This window comes from Ochlerotatus camptorhynchus, unplaced genomic scaffold (genome assembly GCF_037179485.1).
Source record: "Ochlerotatus camptorhynchus isolate MF236.1 unplaced genomic scaffold, CSIRO-AGI_Acam_v1.1 ptg000419l, whole genome shotgun sequence".
NCBI classification, from domain to species: Eukaryota; Metazoa; Arthropoda; class Insecta; order Diptera; family Culicidae; genus Ochlerotatus; species Ochlerotatus camptorhynchus.
In genome coordinates, this window is record NW_027040905.1 from 262,729 (window position 1) to 287,715 (window position 24,987).

At 37.0% G+C, this 24,987-nt stretch overlaps 1 protein-coding gene across 1 annotated transcript in view; it reads left to right on the top strand.

The window, feature by feature from the left end:
- Positions 1 to 24,987, top strand: part of LOC135711100 (gamma-1-syntrophin-like) — a gene marked incomplete at its 3' end in the record, with an annotated part of 197,425 nt that overhangs the window by 158,691 nt on the left and 13,747 nt on the right. The window contains exon 4 of the mRNA XM_065233840.1: positions 15,201 to 15,359. Within this exon, the coding sequence (XP_065089912.1) occupies positions 15,201 to 15,359 (159 nt within the window). The remainder of the gene's footprint in view (positions 1 to 15,200; positions 15,360 to 24,987) is intronic.

The following is a 24,987-nucleotide window of genomic DNA, read 5'->3' on the forward strand; positions in this document are numbered from 1 at the left end:
TGATTGGAATTCCTTAAAAATCTCAACATTTGGAGACTTTAACGTTTCAAATTTCAGAATTTTAAAAACTTTGCCAAGTAGCATTTCATGTATGTGGTGTCTACAAGGGAGGCCTATAAGCTGCCTCTTAAACAATTTGTCCAGGTACTGACACGCTCCTTTTTTTCTACCGGTGTTTGATGCAGTAGTATCAAAAGATGTAAACATAATTCTGAAAACAAACGATAAAATAGTCAGAATTCTGAGGTGAACATACAAGATTTAAGATCATACCTGTCCGCAAGCCCCCATTCGACGACTACATTGTACACCGCTTCTGCTTGTTGTTAGAGTTTTCGATGGGTGGAACAGCCAATAATTTGCTAATGCCTTCGCCTGATACAACTATGGCCAAGCGCTCGGTTTTTGGTAGAGCTTTGGATGGTAATATGTTAGGTAGCAGCTTAGAATCCCAATGTACTGTTAAATTTATATCTGGCTTAAACGACGCTTTTAAATCATGTTGCATTTGTAAGCGAATTCCTGCTCTGGCGATTCTGATAGATTCCTTGTTCAACAGTAATGATGAAACATCGTGCCCTAAAGCTTTAGCGATCGATGATATTAGAAACACAGCATTTCGATCACTCACTTTACAGCGGTCCAATGCAGCACCTACCTCAACTGTAACTACTCGTATCAGTTGCGATTTACGTGTCAAAGCTGGTTTTGGAGAACCTAGAACGTTCAAAATATATTAATATGGATGGTAATAGGTGTATAATCTAAAAGAAAAAAAAAACATTAGTAAAACATCACAACGTACCTGTTTTTGGAGAAGCTCTTTCGGATGTACTAGGCGAGTACACTGACCCAGCCTGGCTGTCGTTTTGTGATGATGTTTCAATTGAGGTTGCACTACAAATTTGATCCGGTCTTTGGCTTGACCCTTCTTCCTCAAAATCGCTGCACGAAATGGTTTCATTGGTAGGGAGAACCTCAGTTTCTTCTTCAAGATGAGCTTGTTCCCGCTGTTTTTGCAAATATTGCATCGCCTGGTTTTCTTCACGGGTTTTTGCCTTAAAATTCTTCCCGATATCAAACAAACTCCGCAATGATCCATGAAATGTGTTCCTTTTTTCGACGTCTTTCTTAGCCATTCTAAGTTTGCATTTTAATAAGTCTTTCCAGGTATTGAAAAATAGCAACTGTTTTTTCTTTATGCTTTTTTACTTTCGTTAGAGTACGGCAGTGCGAAAATTGTATATAGAGAGTAGAAAGCGAGCAAGAACAACTTTTTAGGAAGGTACAAATCGGTTTGATCATCTCTCTTTACCGAACTCCCCCGTTAGAGAGGGATGGTGAGATGTATAGCCCCCCCTCCCCCCCTCGCCACCACTGGCAAAAAGAGATGATCACCAACTCGCTCATGTACCGACAATTTTTGCCAGTGGTGGCGGGAGGATACCCCTCACCATCCCTCTCCAACGGGAGAGTTCGGTAAAGAGAGATGATCAAACCGATTTGTACCTTCCTAAAAAGTTGTCCTTGCTCGCTTTCTACTCTCTATATACAATTTTCACACTGCCGTACTCTAACGGAACTATCAACTCTATGCTTTCATCTCCTACTATGCAAATCGTTAACTTCACGCAGAAGTAGGGTAGAGAACTACTTCGGGCTAATCGCCCATTTTGGGCCTATCGTGCAGAAAAAACAAAATAATTCCATGATTTCAGAGTTAACAAGTCAATTATGAGTTTGGTACGATACTTTAGCTACCGAACGAAATTAATGAGAACGCGTGATATGAAGGTTTGCATCGATAATTCACAAAAACAAAAGAAGCGCTCCGACCGAATCAATTTTTATCTTCATCCGATAGGCCGAAGTGAATTCATTGGCCTTTGAATGGCGTTTCAATGCGTTAGGCCAAGTTTAGAATCCATAGGCCAAGTTTGGCGTCAAGAAGCAGTGTTAGGCTTTTGACAATATCTCAACGATTGGTTCCTATTTATCAAATCTTACAGTACGTACAGAATGGTAAATAATTTTGGAAGCCATCAGTAATAATAACATTCCGTTTGGTGCTAAACTGTGCTAGATTAAGAAATACTAAGTGCGGGTTGTGCTTAATAGGCCGAAAATGGGGTAGTTAACCCTACTACAAAAAAAATAGTTAAAGTCAGTAGGATAGTTTTCTAGAAACAGCCAAAAAAATGAAATTTCTCCTAATAAAATTTAGATCACTAAAATACAAATATCTCCGATTGTAATGAAACAATATCAACTAGGGGAAAAGTTAGCTTCGGCAATGCCTTAACCTATTATTGTCAGGGGGTAAACAAAGTCCTAGAGCACTCAAATTTGGCCAATAGTTGCTATGAAACACAATGTATCCACATGCCAAAATGCAGCTCTCAAGGACGTTGTTTACCCCCTGACGATAATAGGTTAAGGTATTGCCGAAGCCAACTTTTCCCCTATTTACATGGCAAACATTTGTAGTTACCTTGCTTAAAAACTTTGCTGAAATCCATCTTGGAAATATTCAAAACACCAAAAAACATTAAAGAATCCATTAATTATCAACAATACCACTAACCTCACTTGCAAATGATGTTCTGTTGATCGAAATAAAAAAATCACCTTTGATTTGGCGTTCAAATAATTGATATAGCTTTATTACAGCTGGAGATATTAATGTTTTAGTAAACAAACTTTTTAAAGTGAAATTTCATTTTTTAGCTGTATCTATCTATCCTACTGAAATTTTTAATGCCTACATTTTTGGATTCAGCGCATGATTTTACATAAGAATCAATGGTCAAACATTGAAATTCAGCTTTTATACTATTATTTGTAAACTAGTGATTTAACTTTTTTCTAATCCGGGATTAAGACCATTAGACAAGTTTAGTTTAGTTTCTTTCATATTTCTTTTGTCCCAGAATCTAATAAATTTCAACAAATTAGAATTTGAAAATTATTTTTCTAGTACAATATTTATGAACTAATTTGTCATTGTTTGGAATAAAGGAGAGTTACCAAAGTCTACGAATGATTTAATCACATTTTAAACTGTTGATCCCGTTTTTAGGCCCCACAAAGGAAGGCAGTGTTAATAATAAAGCCTAACGCTGATGATAAGAAAAAAAATTCAAGCCGATTTTTGCTAAAGGAAGTATTACTGCTACCTAAAGCTACAACGAATTTAAACAGCACTTCTCTGTGCTCAACATTATTATATTCTTATAATAATCTGTTTGGAAATTGATTTGGAGATAAACCTTGTTTGAACCATACCCAAGGTAATCCTGGTTGGACAACGATTTTGAAAAGTCCTCTTCAATTTTTCAGATTCTTATAATAATCTGCTTGGAAGAAAATTTTCAGGAACTTTCTTCTGCCACCATGGCGTCTAAACGCAAAAGAAAAGGGCCATAATCTCCCTTCTGAATAAATTTATTTGAGCAATCAATTTGATATGCTCACGGATGATGAGAATGATCCATCATCCTGGCAAAATTTCATTAAACATTCCCGGATTAATGCCAAGAAGGAAAAGGTCCCCCCCCCCCATTGCGGTAGCCATTTCCGATTTCTATGCTCTTTGAATTTTGTTGAATTAAGTTTTCACTTCAAATTGGCCGTCGCAAAGTGGGACGAAATAAAAGAAAAGAGGGACATGGCCATTTATGACGAAACTATTGAGTGTAGCATTTTGATGTATTCTAAAAAAATTCCTAAATTTATAATACTTTATTGCACTGGTGGAATTTTTTGCTTAAGGGGGTTATAAACTAAGATAAAAAATCTAACTTTTTTATGTCATGTTAAAATTGATGATCATCTATGGAAACATTGTAGATGAAGTCATTTTAAGATACTTTGTCCAGGACGTTGATTTTTCATCTCTCAAGAGGATGAAGTACAAATGGAAGTACCACCTTAAAAAACGTTTTGTTACCATAACTTATTAGTTTGAATTTTCCATTTTTTTCTTCAAAGTTCTACAAAGTTGTAAGTGCTCTTAGCATGCACAGTGCTGCAAAAAATAAATTGCTATCTCTTTGGCTTAAGGACTTAAGTCTCTTTCTATTATTTTTTAACGCTATCTGTAAGGGGGTGTATCTTCCAAGTTAGCAGGTATTAGCAGCTAATATCAACGTTATTTTGTTCAGCATCTTCTAGTCTACTGTTACATATATAATTCATAGGGGATCCAAGGGTATCCATAATGAAATTTCTTAAAAGTACCTCAATGTTTTGTTACGTTTTGCTGTTTTCATTAACATTTTTCCAAGTGTTTACATTTAAGTGGGTTTCTCACTGCTCTTTCAATACTTATTCTAGTCCCCAACTACTGGGCAAAATTTGAACGAATCTGGTTTTAATCTCGATTTGCGGGAGAATTTCAAATTTTGTGTGGGAAATGGAACGATCCTATTCATTTGCTTATCAAAAATCCAAATATTGCTCAAATTTCACCAAAACTCGAGCTTAGATTGATAATACTATTCCAAACAACTTTGTCGAAGCTGCAACCCACTCTAATGTACATACTTGGAAAAATGGTCATGAAAACAGCAAAACGTAACAAAACTTCGGGGTACTTTATTAGAAAATTTATTAGGCATCCCCTTGGATCCCCCTATGAATTGTATATGTAACAGTAGGATATAAGTTGCTGAAAGAAATTCCGATGAGTTTAGCTGCTAATACCTGCTAACCTGCAAGATACACCCCTTTAAAGTTAGTGTTGAAAAGTTATAAAAACGGATGTAAATCCTTTGCATGAAGAGATATCGATTTGATTTATTCAACAAAAATGTGCATTTTTAGAGCACTTACAAATTTGTCGATCATTGAAAAAATTAAAAAAAAATCTAAAAGTTATGGTAAAACAACGGTTTTTAAGGGGGTACTACCAACAATCAATTCGAAACTAACGATTTTAAATTGGCTCACTGCTTGACTAGCCTATTGGTCCCAAGCAAACGATTAACGTGCCCCATTCTAGTCGAAATTCTAGTACTACACAATGTTTGTTTTGATTTGCTATGAAAGTTTGACAGATAAAATGAGGGGTTCATGGATTTTCTTATGTTTCGAGGGGTGCATCGATTAGCTTGGGACCGAAGATAGTACCAGAGCTGAGCCAAAAAGTTGAGCACGTATCTTCGGGACCTTCTGGTCTTAGAGTTACCTCTATGGTACTACTATTTGAGTTCCATTTTCACCCTATACCTTCGTCCACTTGAGAGATAGCAAATTGACGTCTTCGACAAAGTTTCTGAAAATGACTTCATCTTCAATGTTTCCATAGATGTTCATAAATTTCAATAAGACACAAAAATGTTATTTTTTGTCTTAGTGTATACCCCCCTTAAGCAATAATGTTTACTACTCAACTAAAGTACTCAAAAAATGAAGAAACAATTTAGAAGAAATCAAAATACTACACTCAATAGTTTCGTCGCAAATAGCCATGTTCCTTTTTTTTTTTTTTTGATTTCGTGTCACTGTGTGTCCAGGTGAAAGCCTTGGACGGATTCAAACGTCTTCTCAAGTATCTTACTGAGAATCAACACAACTTTCTTCACTTACGACACCAAAACTGAACGGTTATCTTGAAAGGTCTGCCCAGTGGTGAATCCCTGGATCAGATCAAAGATGAATTGATAAAATTACTTGGAGTGTAGCCAGTCCAAGTAATCTTTTTTTTTCCTTTATTAACGAGACTTTCAGCCTTAGGCTCGAGTCCAAGTAATCAAAATGAAAATAAAATCTCGTCCTGGCGAATCACGCATCGGGATTTCTAATGATATATATTTAGTTCACTTCAAGACTAATGAACTAAACAACCTTTAGGCCTTAGAAAAACCTAGCCTTATGCTCCATTTCTGAGTGAAGTGAGAACACTTCAGGAAGACTGGAGGAACTTACCCAAACCTCACCCAATGCCGTAAGTGCCAAGGAGCAAAATAATTGCTACATGCCATCTAAATGCATTAATTGTGGTGATTCCTCACGGAAAGCCACCTATGCTGTGAAGGAAGATCCTAAGAAATTTAAATGATCAAATTGTGGCGAAAAACACACATAATGTTTTTTTTTTATGTGAGACTCGCAAAGCCATCCTACAATATTGTTCCAATCGACAGGTAGGAAACGCTCCACGATCTCAGTCAGGTACTAATTTCTCTGCTGTTAACAATGGTCAGCTAAAATTCTGCATATATACCTATTGCTAACAATGTTAAGCAAGTCAATGGAGCTAACCATGCTGTTATGGCAACTGGTAATGGTTTCGAAATCAAAATACTAGCCAACATAATTCTAACGGAAATTTTGATGATTTTGACTTTACTGCTCCTAACGGGTGTCCACTAAAAACGATAATGTAAAGAATGGGTCGAGGAAAAAACACCAGTGAAATTTAGTTCAAATTGATTTATTTCATACAAAGGGTTAACTTTAGTCTTCAAACTGATTGGCCGATTGGCGCAGCTTAGTAATAATATTGGAACATGACCGTTGGACGGCTGCCATTTTGATTTTCCGGATAACCTTACTATACTATGGTGCTGAATAGACTGCAACAATCATCGATAATACGACACTGCGGCAGATTTGTCGGATTCCGGTCTTTTGGCATATGGTAAATTTTGGCTTTCCGCCGTATTTCCGGGTGAATGACGGCATTGGGATCTCACGGTTTGGATTTGCTCGTCAGTGTACTCTGGAGATCTGGTTTTCTTTCTACACACTATTCCCTCCTCTCTTCTGGGCTACTGCCATGGATGCGAATACACGGTATACGATGAATAGCAGAACATTTCTCGCGTCACTTTTCAAAAGGTCCTAAGTAACAAATGTAAACAAATCGGTTTAAGCGATACAAACTATTGCTCTTCTATCATTGTATGTGATACAAAACCACCCATCCTAATTTAAAGGGTGTCCACGATGAGATTGCCACACTATGAAATTGCTCTAACTTTTTAACCGTTGGGTAGAATTTAATGAAAATTTGGGTGGATTTAGTTCATAGTGCATTATTTACATCCTGCAAGTTTTAAAGTCCTGTGATCAAAACTCGCGGAAATGGAGTCGAAAGAACAGCTCGTGCGTGATAAAATCTTGCGCATTCATCACGAGAACAAGGATCTCTCGCATCGTTCCATCGCTAAAACGTTGGGAATCGCGAATTCCACGGTGTCGCGAGTGATTAAGCGGTTCGAGGAACGGTTGACCACCGATCGGAAGCCCAGAAGTGAAGGAAAAAGTATTCCGTACAACACCAAAAATCACAACCGCGTAGTTGGGGCCTTCAACCGAAATCCGAACGCCTCCGTTAGGGATGTGGCTAAGAAGCTGCACCTAAGCCGAAGTTTTGTCCAGAAAGCCAAAACTAAGGCTGGGCTTCGAACGTTCAAGGTATAAAAGGCCCCTAATCGCGACGAGAAGCAGAACAAGTCCGCCAAAACCCGTGCCAGGAAATTGTACCTCAACATGTTGACGAAAGTTGAATGCTGCATCATGGACGACGAAACATATGTGAAGGCCGACTTCAAATCCGACCAGAAGGAAGTATCAGACATAATACACACTGTGTTACTGAGATATAAAATTATTCGTAACGTGGTCTGTTATAAAACATGTACCGTTTGTAGTTAAAATAACAAAAAATATAACAAGAAATCTTCCACATACTATCAAGAATATAACAACTATTGTTAGGATTATATCATATTTTTAACACACCTTGTTGCAAAATAACCCATTAGGGTAAAAATTAAAAAGGTATGAACTGGACTTTATAACACGGTTTTGGGTAACATATTTTTTGAGTGTTTTCTATTTTTAGATTGTTGCTAAAATATTTAAAAAATCACCCCAACCCCCCACAACCACAACACAGCACCCCTCACTCTCTTTCCTTTTAGCCTGCATCACAAACACAAAAAGCGTCTATATAGCTGCCACAGGGATTCGAACCCAGACGTTTAACAATCTTGGCTAGAGGAAAATCTGGTGCCTTTACCATCTAGTCTATATCTACTGTTATCGAAGGAATAGATGCGCTTACCTTTTGTGTATGCCAGGCAGAGCCTTCTTAGTTCGCTGGCGCCGGCAACTGAGTTAAAAATAAATCGTGTGTTCCCAACACCTCTCACTTTCTGCACTCTTTCTGCACTGACGTAAACGGCTAAATATATTTGTAACAAAGTTTGTTATAATTCTCAAATATTGCCGTTTACATTGCACTCCCTAAAAATAAATTTTATTTTTTCTGATTATAAAGTAGCATAAGCATTAAACTTAGCTCTATGAAAGTAATTAATTTAAGTATATGTAACAAAACTTAAATAAGATGAAAGCGATTCATTCATTGCATATGCACTATTTGAATTCTAATACAGTGTTAGTTGCACATTTTGTTTGGTTATGCGTTGAGATCTGTCTCCCACACCATTGCAAATTAAAGATATATTTGAGGTTTGTTTTGATTGCTAATGTTCGACGGTTAGTGTTGCAATTTTCCATTGATCATTGTTATTTGTATATCATCAAAAACATATTGTTTTTCACAAATTGCAAAATATTTATTTCAAAAGGTGCAAGCCAAAATTCATAGAACGCAACTGAACTGTTAATTTATGTTTTTGGATTCCGTGTATGAGCGAATATATCATTGATTCACACTATTATTGCGCAGCCTTTTGATCAGAAGCGTCTTGCAGTGACAATACCAATTTTATTATGCTAGTTGTGCATTCTTAATCACCACCGTAATATTTTCAGGTATTACGGAATCAATATATAGTAGCCTAGTCGCTTTGGGCTAGGTAGTTTGATTCGACTTGCGAAATGAGGCCCCTGGATTTCCATCGAGTTAGGGAGAATCAAGTTAAGGAGAGATCGAGTAAAAGAGAGTTGAATGTAATAATTTATTTAATTCTTAGCATCCCAATCAGAAGACTACTGATCTGAGAAGAGAATGCTGTAAAAATAGGAGGAAAAGCACTAACTTTGGCCTATGGATTTAATATAAATCTCCCGTTCTAAAATTTTTCGTAGAAAAATGCATCATCTGGACAATACAAATGAATATGTTTGATTTTTAGTTTATCATTATCAAAAAATGCTTACCATCGAAATTTATTCATGGGCCCAATATTAGGGACACTTAGGCTGACATTAAACCTATTAACCCAATTCCATGTGAAAAACTTTTCCGTAGCCCTTAAATAAATTTAAATTCTACAACCGGCTTAAGGCTAAAACAAAACAAAAATTAAAATAAAACAAACCGTTTAATTTTTCGTGCTACTAATGCTAACAAACTTAGTTAAAAGGTTGTTTTAATTTTTATTCGAACAAATTATGTAACAATTTTATGTCAAATACCATGATGATTTTTTATTCCTCATTTAACCACAGAGCTCTTAAAACAAGATTATATCAGCGGTTATTATGTATAACAGAAGTTGATATAATCATGATATAATTTTGTTATAACGTTCTGGTCGGGAACAGATCCCCGGCAACCTGTTTTTCACGGCCAAGGATAAGTTCAGCGTTCCGGAGCATGTCCGCACTCAGAAGATGTCCAAATTTGCGAAGAAATTCCTGGTTTGGCAAGCCATCTGCACGTGCGGGAAGCGGAGTGCACCTTTCGTGACCCAGGACACGATGAACGGACAGGTGTACATAAAAGAGTGCCTCCAGAAGCGGCTGCTTCCTCTCCTGAAGGCCCACAACGTCCCAACAATCTTCTGGCCGGATTTGGCCTCATGCCACTACTCCAAGGACGTGCTGAAGTGGTATGCGGACAATAAGGTCAATTTCGTGCCGAAAATGTTCAACCCTCCCAACACTCCGGAGCTCCACCCCATCGAGAAGTACTGGGCGATTATGAAGCAGCACCTTCTTAAACGACCTAAGGTAGTGAAGACAGTCGAGGAACTGAAGAAAGTATGGGTTTACATGCAAAAAACGGTTGATTCACAGGTTGTGCAGAATCTTATGGCCAGGGTTAAGGCCAAGGTGCGGGCATTTGCGTATGGACTGTAAATAAAATACGAGTAAAATGGTAAAATGAAGTTTAATAGTTATTTCTCAATCCCTGAAAATTTGATGGCAATCGGATGAAAACTCGAATTTTGCGAATCAATTTTGTGTGTGGCAATTTCATCGTGGACACCCTTTACTTTAATTTATTTAAGATAATCAAAGGTCAAAAATAGTCCAATGTACAGTTTGAAATGATGGGTACATGATTATTACTTCGGTAATTCGGACTGCCTAACATGATTGGTGCCCATTTTCTAAAGGCGGGGCCAATCTAAAGCTACACGCAAACCAAAAATTTATTACAATGAATGTTAGTTCCATTTCCTATCATCCTCTGTTCATGAACATCTCAGCGAATGTTAGAAGTATACCTTGCAGACGATGTAAAGCTGGGTTTAGATTAGGCGAGTCATATGAACAACTCAGTTGAATTCAATTGGCTTGAAAATTTGAGCCCGGTTCAACTTTTTTCAATTCAAGTGAGTTGATTAAGTCAGTCTGTCTATACGCTTTCGACTGTACCAGTAAGCTTTTTATTTATAACATTGTAGAACGACGCACACACTTGCGTCGAATCTATCCTGCAGAAAAGCATACGAAGTCGAGCATGAGAGGAAATGAGCGCTCCTTGCTTGCTTTTAGCCTATCTATATCCCGAAGCATGGAGAGAGCAGTGGAGACAGCATAGGTTTGAAAACCGCAACGTTCGTGGTTCGAGTCCCCTCCCCTCTCGGAAACCTTTTTTTTTTTTGACATGATTAATTCCACTCACTAACAAACTTCACATTTTTCTTTCTCAATTTTCTTGCATTGGACCGCAGCTCGGTATGTCGCATCCTCGATTCATGCGGTCTCCAATAGAAATACACAGAGGGGGAGATAGGCGGAGAAAACAAAATACAATTCGGCAGCAGGGATTTGTTCCTAAATTATCTTGCACCCCTTGCTAGAAGCTAGCATTTCAAATTACTTTGACTATATGTTTAGTATTACTTCTTCGTGAAGTCAACGATTTACATAGTTGAAGATGCTAATTTCAAATAACAGACTAAAGTGGTAATTTTTATACGATAGATGGAGGAGATGAAAGTCTAGAGTTGATAGTTCCGTTACAGTACGGCAGTGTGAAAATTGCATATAGAAAGTAGATAGCGAGCTAGGACAACTTTTAAGGAAGGTACAAATCGGTTTTTTCATCTCTCTTTACCAAACTCCCCCTTTGGAGAGGGATGGTGAGGGGTGAATTTTTTGAGTGTAGGGGTAAACAATAGTTGCAATTTCCAAAACTACGACTGGATACCTTCCTTCAAATAACAACTGAAGTGCGGTAAAAAATCGGTAGAACTGTTTCAAACACATCGTTGGTACTTGAGCGGTCGGTTTTCATCTCTTTTTGCCAGTGGTGGCAGGGGGGGGGGGGACACCCCTCACCATCCCTCTCCAAAGGGGGAGTTTGGTAAAGAGAGATGAAAAAACCGATGTGTACGTTCCTTATAAGTTGTCCTAGCTCGCTATCTACTTTCTATATGCAATTTTCACACTGCCGTACTCTAACGGAACTATCAACTCTGGACTTTCATCTCCTCCATCTATCGTATAAAAATTACCACTTTAGTCTGTTATTTAAAATAAGCATCTTGAACTATTTCAAATTACTTTTATTTTTGATTCGATTTACGTGCAAAATAATAATTGATTGCATCGCAATATTTTGCACATTTCTTGGTGCCATTCATCAACCAACAAAGATCAATTAATCAATAGAGTCAGAATATTGTTTTTGGTTCCAAAAACTAGTTAAATTTGAGAAGCACACGAAACATAAAGGTGATTGAATTTCTGTTCGATTGCAATACTCTAAAATTTATTCTAGTAAGAATAAGAAATATTCGGATAAATCCGAGTGTTCGGTATGTCCGATTGCCTCAGATTTTGTCAGTTCATTTGGCTCAAAACATTATAGTATAGCCTAGAATGGAAATCTTTCACAAAGGTCCTTTGCACCCCTGGAGGTGCGCAGGATCTTTAAGTTAGTAAGATATAGCAGGAGCATCGATTGACACTGATAGCTCGACTTTGTTTACCTTTGTTACTTTCGACGTTATGAAAATTTGCTCTTGGATTCCACAATGTGCGCGCACAGTTCTTCCTGTTTAGACGGCATACTAAACACGACTGAACTATATTCATAGTCTGGCGGATAGAATTACGATAAAACGGAACCATTTCAATATATTATAGACCAACAATTGAAAAGGTACTATCAACTTTTATAAATAAAACGTTGATTATTCTTTAATCGCCAATCGAAGATAAATTACCAGCATCATCGGTTAGGGGAAACTTTCTACAACCTAAAGATTTCATCGGTTTGTGTAGGCGAGCCTTGAGTTACAAGAAAACAGTTTCCGAAATTTTGTTTACAATATCTGATGTGCTCTTTTCTGTTGTTGGTCGTGATTTGCTTGATTAGTTCCGCTATTTGACAGCTCAATTGGTTCCCGAGATTCTATCCACCAGACTATGAATATAGCGACTAGAGACTGGACATGTTGGTGTGAAATAAAGTGTGTGTCAATTTCTGCAGGTTGTAAGCATTCATTCACCTAAGGTGACATTTCTCTGCGAACGTTTTTGTTCTGTTATAAACACTTGTTAAATGGAATGTTTACATGACATGATTACTGATATGCTGAAAACTAACTCCATGTTTGATGCTTTTCAAACTGTAGTTAAATTTTCTAATAATGTAGTCATGATTTTTCAATTCAGTAATGGATTTAAATCATTAAATATTTTGAATTGCAATATATTTTTTTTATATATCTTTATTAAGTAGACTTTTAGCCCTGGGCTGGTTCGTCTCCCAATTGCAATAAACGATCTCTTAGAGATCATGAAGATGAACTTTTTTTTCTGAGAGTTCATAACGTGCATATCCCCGCTATAACTGAAACGTTCCTTAAAGCTGGCCATAAGGTTAAAAGGGACGAAAAATATTTAATTTATAAAAATGATCGGCTTGATGGAGCTGGCGGTGATGTTTCCATCATTGTTTATAAACGTATCAAACATCAATTATTTCTTCATTTGAAACCAAAGTTTTTGAAACTTTGGGTGTATCTGTCGAAACAAAATTAGGACAACTTACGTTTATAGCTGGTTATTCGCCAATTCAATGCGTACGCCAGCGGAGGACGTGTCTTTAGGGAGACCTTCAGAAACTTACCCGTCATAGGTCAAAATTCTTCATTATTGTTGATTTTAAGGCGCAAATCACCGCTCATGGAATAATCCCCAAAGCAATTCAAATGGTAATATTCTGTTTGATGATTGTTCTGCAGGTTATTACACTATTCAATATCCAAACGCCCAACATGCTTTTCTTCAGTAAGAAATCCCTCAACTATTGATTTGGTCTTAACTGATACATGTCAACTTTGTAGCCAATTAGTTACTCATGCTGGTTTCGGTTCTAATCATCTTCCAGTAACATTTGAAATAACCCAAGAAATAATGTCTAATCCCAACAGCTCTACTTTCAATTACCATAGAGCTGATTGGAAGCAATATCGAACATTTATGGAATATAACTTTGATCCAAATATTCCTTTACAAACCAGATTATGTTAATAATGCTCTAGAGTCTCTTCTACTTCTATAGTTGAAGAAAAAGCTGCCTCTTGATCCATCTGAAAAATGTCCGTAGGCAATATTATCAAAGACCTCGTGATCGTAGCATGAAAGTTATTTGGTGGGATTTGCAAAACCAATTAAAACGCGATTCTCTGACCTGAGGAACACGAAATTTTAAAAATAAGAGCTGAGTTCCAAACCTTTTTTGGAAGCTAACACAAATTCGGTAAAAATAAATAGAATATAGAGATTAGAAAGCGGCACAGCAAACAAATTTGTTTAAGTAATTATCAGAATATGAACAGTAACACGCAATGAAATTTTGCTGCTCGAAATTTGAATATGAACAGTACCGCACCAGACCCAATTTAATGTTCCTTTGTAATTGCCTGTGTTGATGTGAAATAAACACAACATTTGTTAATTACATACGGTAATCTCCATTCACACCACAACCAATCCCAAAAGCAAACAGTACCTCAAAGTGTCATTAACCATCGACAAACAACCGGCCGTTTGCCATAAAGCCATGCCTAGGCTTGAGATTGGGGCCTCAAACTAGTCGAATGTGTTAAGAGGGTGGAAATAATGCAGACCATTCCGGTGATGGTGAGTTCGAATTCCAGGCCAGTCCATTTACAACATCAGAAAATGGCAACTATCAATTAAAAAATGTGGAAGTGTCTCAAAGAACATGAAGTTGAGAGTGGACATCAGCTTTAGCTGGAACGTGTCAACCCAACAAGAAGAAGGGCATGCGATTGTGGTGGAACGCATCCGCAGAGGTCGTCGCAAATAATTTGCCTGATTATGGGAGTAGCTTCAGCTTAATCTCCTGGGTACCGGACGGGAGTGGTTATTTTAATCGCAGAATAAACCCACCTCAAACCGCGTTCGAAACGGGTTTGATCACACATCGTCGTCGTTGGCGTTAACGCATTCATGATCTATTGCCGTTGTTGGCATATTTGCAGAGGGTCTAATAAATCAATTCATGCAGTTGACATCAGGCTGCGAACCTTTGAGCAACTTATTTTTGAAATGGATACATGCATGCTTTGGGATGGAAAAAATGTACTTTGACAAGCGAGTTGGTTGCAACAGTTTTCACACTCATTTTTATCCGAGCGCATTAACTAGGTAACTCGATGGCATCCCACACGTGAACACAGAGTGGTATGCAAATTAGTTGTCTTGGGCCGGGTGTCCCCCTTCGCACCTGGTTTTGCAGACGGACGAAGGGTGGCGAAGGAAATGTATGGATGTGGAACCATTAACATATGGGTAATAATTTATGCGTGCGAATTTGTTTGCTGATTATGAGAGCGCGTGCTTCTATGTGGGAAAACTGGTAAAGCTGTCATTGGAGGGCAGCCCACAGACCTTCGCCGACAATGTGCTAATTAGCCGAGGCATGTCACGGTGGAATGCTGCAGTGGTTCTTTCTGTCAAGTAGTCAAACAGGTGGATAAGCTAAATTTTCAATTTTCTTTATTTTACAGGAACGCATGGTACAAATCACCCGGCAAAAGGTCGGTGGTCTAGGTTTAAGCATAAAGGGCGGTGCCGAGCACAAACTTCCGATACTGATATCCAGGATCTACAAGGACCAAGCTGCCGATGCAACAGGTCAGCTGTTTGTTGGCGATGCTATCATCAAGGTAAGAAGATTTTCCGCAAAGCTTCCATTGCATGTATCTAGAGCCAGCTACACACAAGAGCAGACGTTATAGTAGCTCTTGTGGAAACATGCTTTTATCGTGCAATGTTGATGAGTTTAAACGAAAAACTTACGTCACGGCAACATAACAGTAGTTAAACTCTCGGAGGGAATGGCCACGGTGGTTTCAGCACTTCATGAAAGACAGCACACCGATAAGGACTCTCAGCATGAGGGTTTTAGTTCCAGCACAAGCACGGTTGCCTCTACTACATACGGTACCATGAGTACTACATTTAAATGAACGAACGATGTGATTTTCGTAACGTTGGTGCCACACAAGTTGAAGCATTCGGTAGGATCCTTGTTTCTCTGCAGGATTCTCTTATATGTACCTATATGTACCATACTCCTTCGCACTGTTAAAAAACACGGCTTATGGTAGTTTGTTCATTACATTGAAAAAATATTAGTTTTAGAAGATACTAAGATAGGATGTGTTTCATTTGGTGAATTTTCTTTTAAATTTGATACTACGAAAATAAATTTAAATGTTCGAAAATCCCATTGTCGTTGACCGGCAGATTTTAGAGAACGTGTCTCTCAAAACTGGTTCCTTGTCTGTCAGAAATAAGTTTGCTATTCTAGCAGGTTTATTTGAACATTTCCATGTGTCCAATGTAAGTGATAATTCACTAAAGTGCTCCATTTAGTGAATATACACTTATATTGGACACATGGAAATTTTCAAATAAACCTGCTATAATAGCAACATTTTGAGAGACACGTTCTCTAAAATCTGCCGATCAAAAACAATGGGATTTTCGAACATTTAAATTTATTTTCTAAGTATCAAATTTCAGAGAAAATTCACCAAATGAAACACAGCCTAAGAAACAATGTGATGAGCAGGATACATGCATATGAGAAAGTATGCTTAGATGGGCTTAAGCCAGGGTCCTCAATATGGAGGGAGGCCCAGCTCACAGACATCAAACACATACTAAATAATAAGTTTCAAGAAATTAATCGATGGATGGTTTTGTTTTTCCGTGCATGGAACACTGAAGCTTTAAAAACTTGAAACAATAAATCAGTTTAAAAAAGTCAGAAGGGTCTATCTCGAAACGTAAACAATGACTTTAAACGTCAATTCATCATGAATGACAACACGTATTTCATGCATTTAGCTGGCATGTACCATTTTTTTATTGTGGCACTGGCTGAGGTTTTGGAAAATTTCTTCCAGTCTTCCTGAAGTGTTCCCACTTCACTTGGACATGCAGCATAAGGCTAGCTTTTTCTAAGGCCTTAAAGTTATTTAGTACACTAGAATTGAAGTGAACTAAATACAAATCATTAGAAATCCCAATGCGAAAATCGCCAGAACGGGATTTCATTTTCATTTTGATTATTTTGTCTGGCTTAACTGGCTTTTTTTCAATTCATCTTTAATCTGATCTAGGGATTCACCACTGGGCAGACCTTTCAAGACAACCTTGAACACACGTTCAGTTTTGCTGTCGTATGTAAAGAAAATTGTGTTGCTTCTCAGTACATACTTGAGAAGACGTTTGAATCCGTCCAAGGTTTCAGCCAATACACGGCATTTACCCAACTTCAATTTAACGAAGTTCAAAAGTTCCGTGCGAAGAGAATGAAAATCGGAAGTGGTTATAACAATAACCTTTTCCTTCTTGGAAGTAAACTGAGATTGTTCAATGAAGTTTTGCCTGAATGATTTAAACAGAAGGGGAATCAAGAGATTTCGTTTTCTTTTGCGTTTAGGCACCATGGCGGTAGAAATTTTTTCTCCAAATCGACTTCCAAGCAGATTACTATTGCCAGTTCAGAGAAAAATTAGCATTTCGCGTCAGAGTTGACAACCGAAATTGACAATCGTCACTGACAGCTGCTTTTGGGATTTTCGAACACTGAACCAAAATCGTTCCTTGAAGCCCGAGTTGGAGACCTTGTTCGCATGACGACACATAAAACATTCAAGACAACATTTAAAACAACAAGTCAGATGGAAGTTGGCAAGAGAAATTGAAGAAATCTGAAGCTATTTAAATAGAAAGGTAAATGAAAACTGCATTTCAACGCATCGGCACAAGAAGATCCTCCAACCAACATACCCAAGTAACATTGGAAGTTTTATCAAGGTTTTAAAACATGCTACAAGTCTAAATCATGGTCTCCAGAAACCTTATAAAACCAAAATTGATACTTGGGTATGGACTACTACACTACTTCATTTCATGAGGGTACCCGTCTCCACAATAATTTCCAGAATAGCTTGAGTGATACAATTGATAATCCGACGGATCGGGTCGAATGCATCAAGCAGTTCGATCCGTCTTCTACCGAGGCTTGGAGGAATGATAGCTATTAATCGATTGTGTGATTTGTTTCATGTTGTGTTTATGTTTGAGAGCTGCGAATGTTGCTTCTTCTTATTTGAGAAATGTCGATGAATGCTAAGATTTCTGTGAACCAGCAGAACCCGAAGGAACGAAAAAGAATTTTCTAAATCGATGTCCAAGCAGGATTATCTCGGGTAGGGTCCAAACAAGGATCGAAGAGGAATACGAATCGAAAAAAGTAGAAATTTTACAGGTAATATGTAGCACAGAGGATTGCTGTTTAAATTCGTTGTAGCTTTAGATAGTAGTAACACTTCCTTCATCAAAGAGCAAATTGGTCGGCACGGCAAGAGAGCATGATGAGGACTGAATAATTATGTCCGTACACCTATCAGTGTGGTTCAAACAATCAATTTCGCTCCACCAATATTAATTGATTTCAAATCAAAGGTCCTGGTAATTCTCCCAAAACTTGAGCTCATTTAGAGGCGTACTTATTTTTGGTCCCAAGCTAATTGATGCACCCCTCGAAACAAAGGAAATTCCACGAACCCCTTATTTTATCGGTCAAACTTTCATAGCGAAACAAAACAAACATAGTGTAGTTTTAGAACTTCGAATAGAATGGGGTACGCTTACAGATGTACTTGGGTCCAATAGGCTATTCAAGTAGTGAGCCAATTTAAAATCGTTAGTTTCCACCAGTTGGTAATACTACATATCAGCTTGAATGCGTCATTGACGACAACGCTCTAATGATACAACAAAACCCCACTCCCAAGCTCTTCCTCTGAATCTATACTTCGACTGTGTACCCCTCTAACCTCAGGTTAGCCGCGAATATTCGGTTCAACTCCTACTAAACATAGAAATAAGTGAATTTTGTTACACACAATGAACAATGAATTATCGGATCGGTAAAGCTAACGCGTTTGAGCTTTCCAATTAAATGAAATTGATAAAAACAATACGGCATCTGGACAACGCAAATGGATATTTTTTTTTGCTAGTGAAAAGCTGGCAAAAAAGGCTTTCCTTCGAAATATGGTTGGAAGACGACAGATCAAACCTAAATAACTTTACAGTTTATGACCTAAGCTTCAAGCTGATGGGTAGTTTTTCTGTCTTCACGAGGCCATTCTCTCCTATAAGTGCATGATGTTAAAAAAAATATATGAAAAATGTGCTATAACTTATCATTGAAACATTATAGCGACTTACTTCACTTTTTGCAGTTGTTATAATCGTCTAGAACATTATGTGCTAAAAAAATAAATCGCTAAAAAGATATGACCGAAAAAATAAATTTAAGGGAGTAACCATAAAAAATACTCCACAACTCTGAAAATACTGAACAAAGAATTTTGCTTTTTCAGCCAACTTGCTTTTTTAGACATTTTCTACAACTTTGCTGAAGATATAATTCCTCTATCTCAACAAAAAAAGTAATCTAAATTGATTGATGAGCGTTTTAGTAGAATAACTGAAAAAGGTTAATAAGGGATTTTTTTTTTATTTTTATGATAATAACCCTAACAAAAATTACCATAAACGAACGATAACCCAAATAATAGAACTATTCCAAAAATAGTTTGGATGATACCCCGAACGCGTCGTAAAGCAAAATTTCCATCAAAATTTTATTAGGGAAGACATGATTAATTTTGTTACGTTCAAATTGTGGAGGATGTTCATAAACGAAAATCTTCTGATAACATTTTAAGGTTAAAATCAAAAGGTCAGACTTTTGGCAAAATTGTTCTCATTTCGTCATTTCCTACAGTGCAGTCGTGGAAATTTTATTCAGATTATTCTTTTCTGAAGGAAAAAGCAAGAAGCTACCTGTTAACTGGATCAAGATATACAGTACTGGATAGAATAAAGTACGCACCCATTGTCATAATGTTCAAATTGCAGTATATTTTTCAACACAAAGTATTTGCATTTGAAATTTGTGAGAAAATTGTGCTATTTTTAGTATATTTAACAGATATTACACGCTATTCGCCTTTTTTGCCTGGACAAAATAAAGTACGCGCTAACAATAATACGACTATTTAGCTCAGTGCATTGCGTTTGAATTGTTTCCTACACAGAGAAAAAATACTACCCAAAATGTGAGTTCTTTTTACTTAATTCTCTCACTTGCACTTGTTATTGTTGTTAAAAAGAAGAAACGAGAGAAGTGACCCAACGATATAGTTCAGCACAATGAGTTACTTTTGAGTAAACTGCATATTCTCAAATTTACGTACATTGAACTTATATTAGGATAGAATATACTTAAGAGTATGTATTTTGTTTTGCTGGTGTTAAATGAGAACTACTGTATGTGATTTACTCAAATTTAGTTTATAGGGCTGAAGCCGGGAATTGAAGGAAAAGTACTTAATTTTGGGTAGTTTTTCATCTCCGTGTACCAACCTGGTATATACAAGGTGTGGAGATCTAGCCCTGACGTATGTATGTGTTAGTAGAATGTAAACTTTGCGGGAGACGCAGTGATGACGTCATAACACTCGAAAGCAAATTTGCGAAATAAGAAGTAAAACAAACCCTAGCTAGTTTTGCATGATGATTTTGCTTGATTGTATTCTTTTGTCGGGAAATATCAGCTGGCGATTTGTTTTTTTTTTATGATAACTCTTTACTTGAAAACAGGCAAAAATTTACAAGCAGGTTGCTATTTCATTGCATACAGTGTGATAATTAAATAATCAATAAATTATCTCAACATTCAGTGGCAGATCATTCATAAATTTTGGAAACATAAATGAATTTTATAGTCCATATTAAATTTCCTATGCAAGCGCCGATCAGAGTTACCAAAACTACAGATAATTCTGTATTTCTACAGATTTTTCAGAGTTTTTAAAACCAAGAATCGGATTCAGATTACACAGATTTTTAACATATGATCAGACATTAAAAAAAATCGAGGGGCACGCAATACAAAGAACAATACAAATGCAATCAAAAGTACTTAAAGTAATGAATGAGTTTTGAAGTAGTCCTGACGATAATTTAAATTAACTATCCGTACTTGATGTAGGTGAAAGTATTGAAAATGTAATTAATGAACTTTAATTATGAAAAGTCGACTGTAATTAATGGACTTAAAAAGTAGTTAATGTTCTACACATTGTAATTAATGTAATTAAAGCAGTAGTTAATGGAATTAATTTAAGTACAGACGTTGCCTGCGTCGGAGTTAAATCTTATTGCGTGTTCCTAGAAAAAAAAACTTGAGATATTCAAAAACAAAACATTATTAACCATCACCAACTTAAATATCTTGCTTTTCTTTGCGGGATTAAAAAAGAGAATGAGAACTGTCAGAGGTATTCTTTTTTGCCAAACCATAAGCAATTTATGATACATATATTGTTATCTATTTTTTGTCTCTATCAGAAAAATGACTCAATCACTTTTCAAAGGAAATTTTTAAATTATCATTACAGCACAGACAAACAGACAACTCATTTAATATTTCTCACTGTAAAACACCGTTGCTAAAACATTACCGCCATCTGTTGAGAATACTGTGGTGGGCACTACACTGAAGAGATGGCGGTAGTGTGTAAACGTCAAACGCAAGGAAATTGACTATGAGCGCCACAGATGACGGTACTACCAACTACGATACCTTCAAATTGTCCGTTAAATGATTGTTCGATGAACAACTTGCGAAAGTTATGTCTGTTTGTCTGTGATTACAGATATCATCACAGATTTTCTGGACAAAAACTAAGATGAAAAGATTTTTTTGGGTAAAAACACAGATTTACTTTTGGCAACCCTGGCGCCGATCGAAACAAACGTTATGATTACAAGGGTGATCAATAGTGCGAAGCGGAATGAAAGCCGAGTGAATGATAAACGAAGTGCACCAATACATTCAGGCCTCCAATTCTACACGTTTTATAGACTAGAAATACTCAGAGGGAGAGATAGGCGGAGAAAACAAAATACAATTCGGCAGCAGGGATTTGTTCTGCAACTCTTGCTAGACTAGCATTTCAAATGACTTTTATTTTTGATTCGATTTACGTGCAAAATAATAATTGATTGCATTGCAATATTTTGCAAATTTCTTGGTGCCATTTATTAACCAACGAAGATCAATTAATCAATAGAGTTAGAATTTTTTTTTTGGTTCCAAAAATTAGTTGAATTTGAGAAGCACACAAAACATAAAGGTGATTGAATTTCTGTTCGATTGCAATACTCTCAAGTTTATTCTAGTAAGAGTAAGAAATGCTCGGAAAAATTCGAATTGGAATGTTGTTGGCTCAAAATATTCTCTCCGCTCATCTCTCCCTCTGAGTATATGTAGTATAGACCAAGATGGTATCCTACCCCTCTAATTGTATGGAAACGTCAAAAAATGCAATCTGTTATTGATCTGTCATAACCTGTGCACAATTCAATCAGATAAAATGAAAAACAGACAAATGTCCGTCCAAAACCGAAAACTTATGGTTAAAGACCATCACTGAGGTCTCTCAAAACAAGAAACTGCTCAAAAGTACAGCGAAAGTTAAGGTTTAAAAATAAAAAAAAGGGTTAAAGAGTGGGTGTTGGCCATATTTGGATTTTTCAGATATAATCCTAAATAAGACCTAGATTATTTAATACTCTAGTAACGTCAAGTTCGTGCTCTGTTATAATGTTTCATTGTGATTAATCAACACTCAAACGGGTAAAATATCAAATTTGAGGTGAATTTGAAAGAAAGGGAACTTGGAGTGTAGAGCGCACTGCCCACTGGACGATTCTGAAGCCTGGCCAAGTTAGTGGATTATGGGTTTATTTGATTGAACGTCATTTCCAATTTATATATTGATACATTCAAACCATTGGCATTTGGTATTTGAGATAAGACAGAGATAGGATGCGGAGGGCCCGCTTAGGGGGAGCGTAACCCATGTTATGGTTTCCATTTATTAAATAGTTCAGATAGGCTAGAAATGACAGGTTTATAGTGAGAGAATCTACCATATGGTGGCCGTTCACTGATCAAAATCAGATTCACATTGTCTGGCCCTGCCCAAAAATAAAGGGATTGACGATGATTTTTCAAGTTTTATTTTGCATTTGAACATAATTGTAATTAAAGTTTGTTTTTGTAATTATAAGATAAATAGTTTACCTCATTTGAAACATTGAGTTGTATAAACTTGACGAATCATACATCTAACATAGAGCTTTTTGACGTTTAATCGCGCACACTATTGTACCATTTAAAGCGAATCAATGAACAGTACGGTCCGAAGCCAAATGTTGTATTTCAACAAGATGGGGCTCCGTGCCACACCTCGAACCGCACTCAGAAGTGGTTGCTGGAACATCTTCCGTTCTGAGCGAAGGATATGTGGCCGCCATCCAGCCCCGATCTTAATCCGCTGGATTACTCAATATGGCGCGTCATGAAGACCAAGGCCTGTTCTAAACGCCACCCGAGTACAGCAAGCCTCAGACAAACATTGACCCGTACCTGGAGAGAAATGGATCCAGTGTGCATTCCAGAAGCGTGTGGAGGCCATAATTGCAGCAAGTGGAAACTCGATCGATGATTAACATAGTATAAGACTCTGAGAAACATCCCTCCTTTGAATAAATAAAGAAAACTCGAGAACGAAATTTTTGAAATTTTTTTTAATTTGACATTGCTGATTACGGATCAAAACTAACTAAAAAACTAAAAACTCTAACACTAAAATGCTCCCGAAACTAATGCACTTTAAGTCATAAAGTAGTTTTATTTATTTTCGGTGGACATTGGCAAAAAATGGATTTTTTATATAAATGTAATCCTAGAAAGGACCACAATTATTTAATAGTCTAGCAACTTTAAGTCCGCGCTCGGTCACAATTTGTAGTGTGATTCATCAACACTCAATGGGTAAAGTATAAAATTAGAGATGAATTTGAAACAAAGGGAACTTGGAGTGTAGAGTGCACTGCCCACCGGTTGATGCTGAAGTCTGGCCAAGTAAGTGGGTTAGGGTCTTATGATTTCTGAAAGGACAATACAGTGCAGGTGGACATTTTTTTGTATGCTCTATATTATAATCTTTGAATCAGTTTGAGGGTTTTGGGTTAACAGAGGCAGAGCGCGGAGGTTTATAAAATATTATTAGTTAAAACTGTGTTTTTGAGATTTATCTCTATATATTATTTGGTGTTTCCTAGCGGATAATCAAGTTGGTGCTCGCTGATTCAAAGAATGGATGGGATAAACATTGAGCTGTCCAAAGTTGGGCGTTGTTGAACTTGTGGTACTTGCACAACATCTTATATTAGTATCCAAGTAACCAAATAGTCACCAAGTAGCTTTGAATGTGGGTTCAGAATGAGACAATGTCACTGAGACACAATATGGTAACTTGGGTATTTAGATAAAACTATTACTTATACTTAAAAAAAAATAATCCTGGCTGTATCTCATTTTCGTTTGCATGCAAAAAGAAGATGGTTTTATCGCAGAGCCCCGTCTCGGAACGAGTGTATTGTTGATGGATCTGGTCTACGATTCAAGATTGGTATCTGTAATGATAAGTATCACGATATTCATCGAAATGTAAATATTATTGACAATAATCATAACAATCAACTCGTATATACATTGAAATACATATATAAAAGGTAAAGGACGATCCAACAGCACCCGATTGAAGCGATTTGGACGGGGAGAGTGGGAATGCCAACTCCCTGTTAATAACATTTCGTGGATAAAGGGCAGGCTCTTCTCCCCACTCATTGGGGCGTCTTCCTGTTTGAGGGCTTGTCTATTTGACCAATTGGCAGAACAAGTTGCTAGTAGGAGATTCTTTATTGTTACGTAGATGCGTATGGCGCCTTTGCCTATCGATCTGTTCAGAGGTTATAAAGCTTTATCAAGACAAACAGAGAAGAGAGCCCACTGCTGTTGGACTTAGTTTAGGTGCTACAATGGGTGGTAAATCACTGTCATATCATCATCAAAAATTAAAAAAAAAAAAAAGTTTAAAGGTGGTTTGACCCAACAATCACCATTGATTCGAAAAGTGAACAGGTTTGTTTACATCCTTTTCAATATTCATTTAAGAATGATTATGATTTTTGTTGGATCAAAATCGTCTTAACTTTGCCCAGATGCTTTGCGTGGTCTGGTGTGGAAAATCTAGTTAAAATAGATGGAATAATGAAGGCAGACTCCTACATCAGCATTTTGAATTGAAATTTAAAGGAGTCATCCCGTAAAGTTGGCTTAGATAAAAA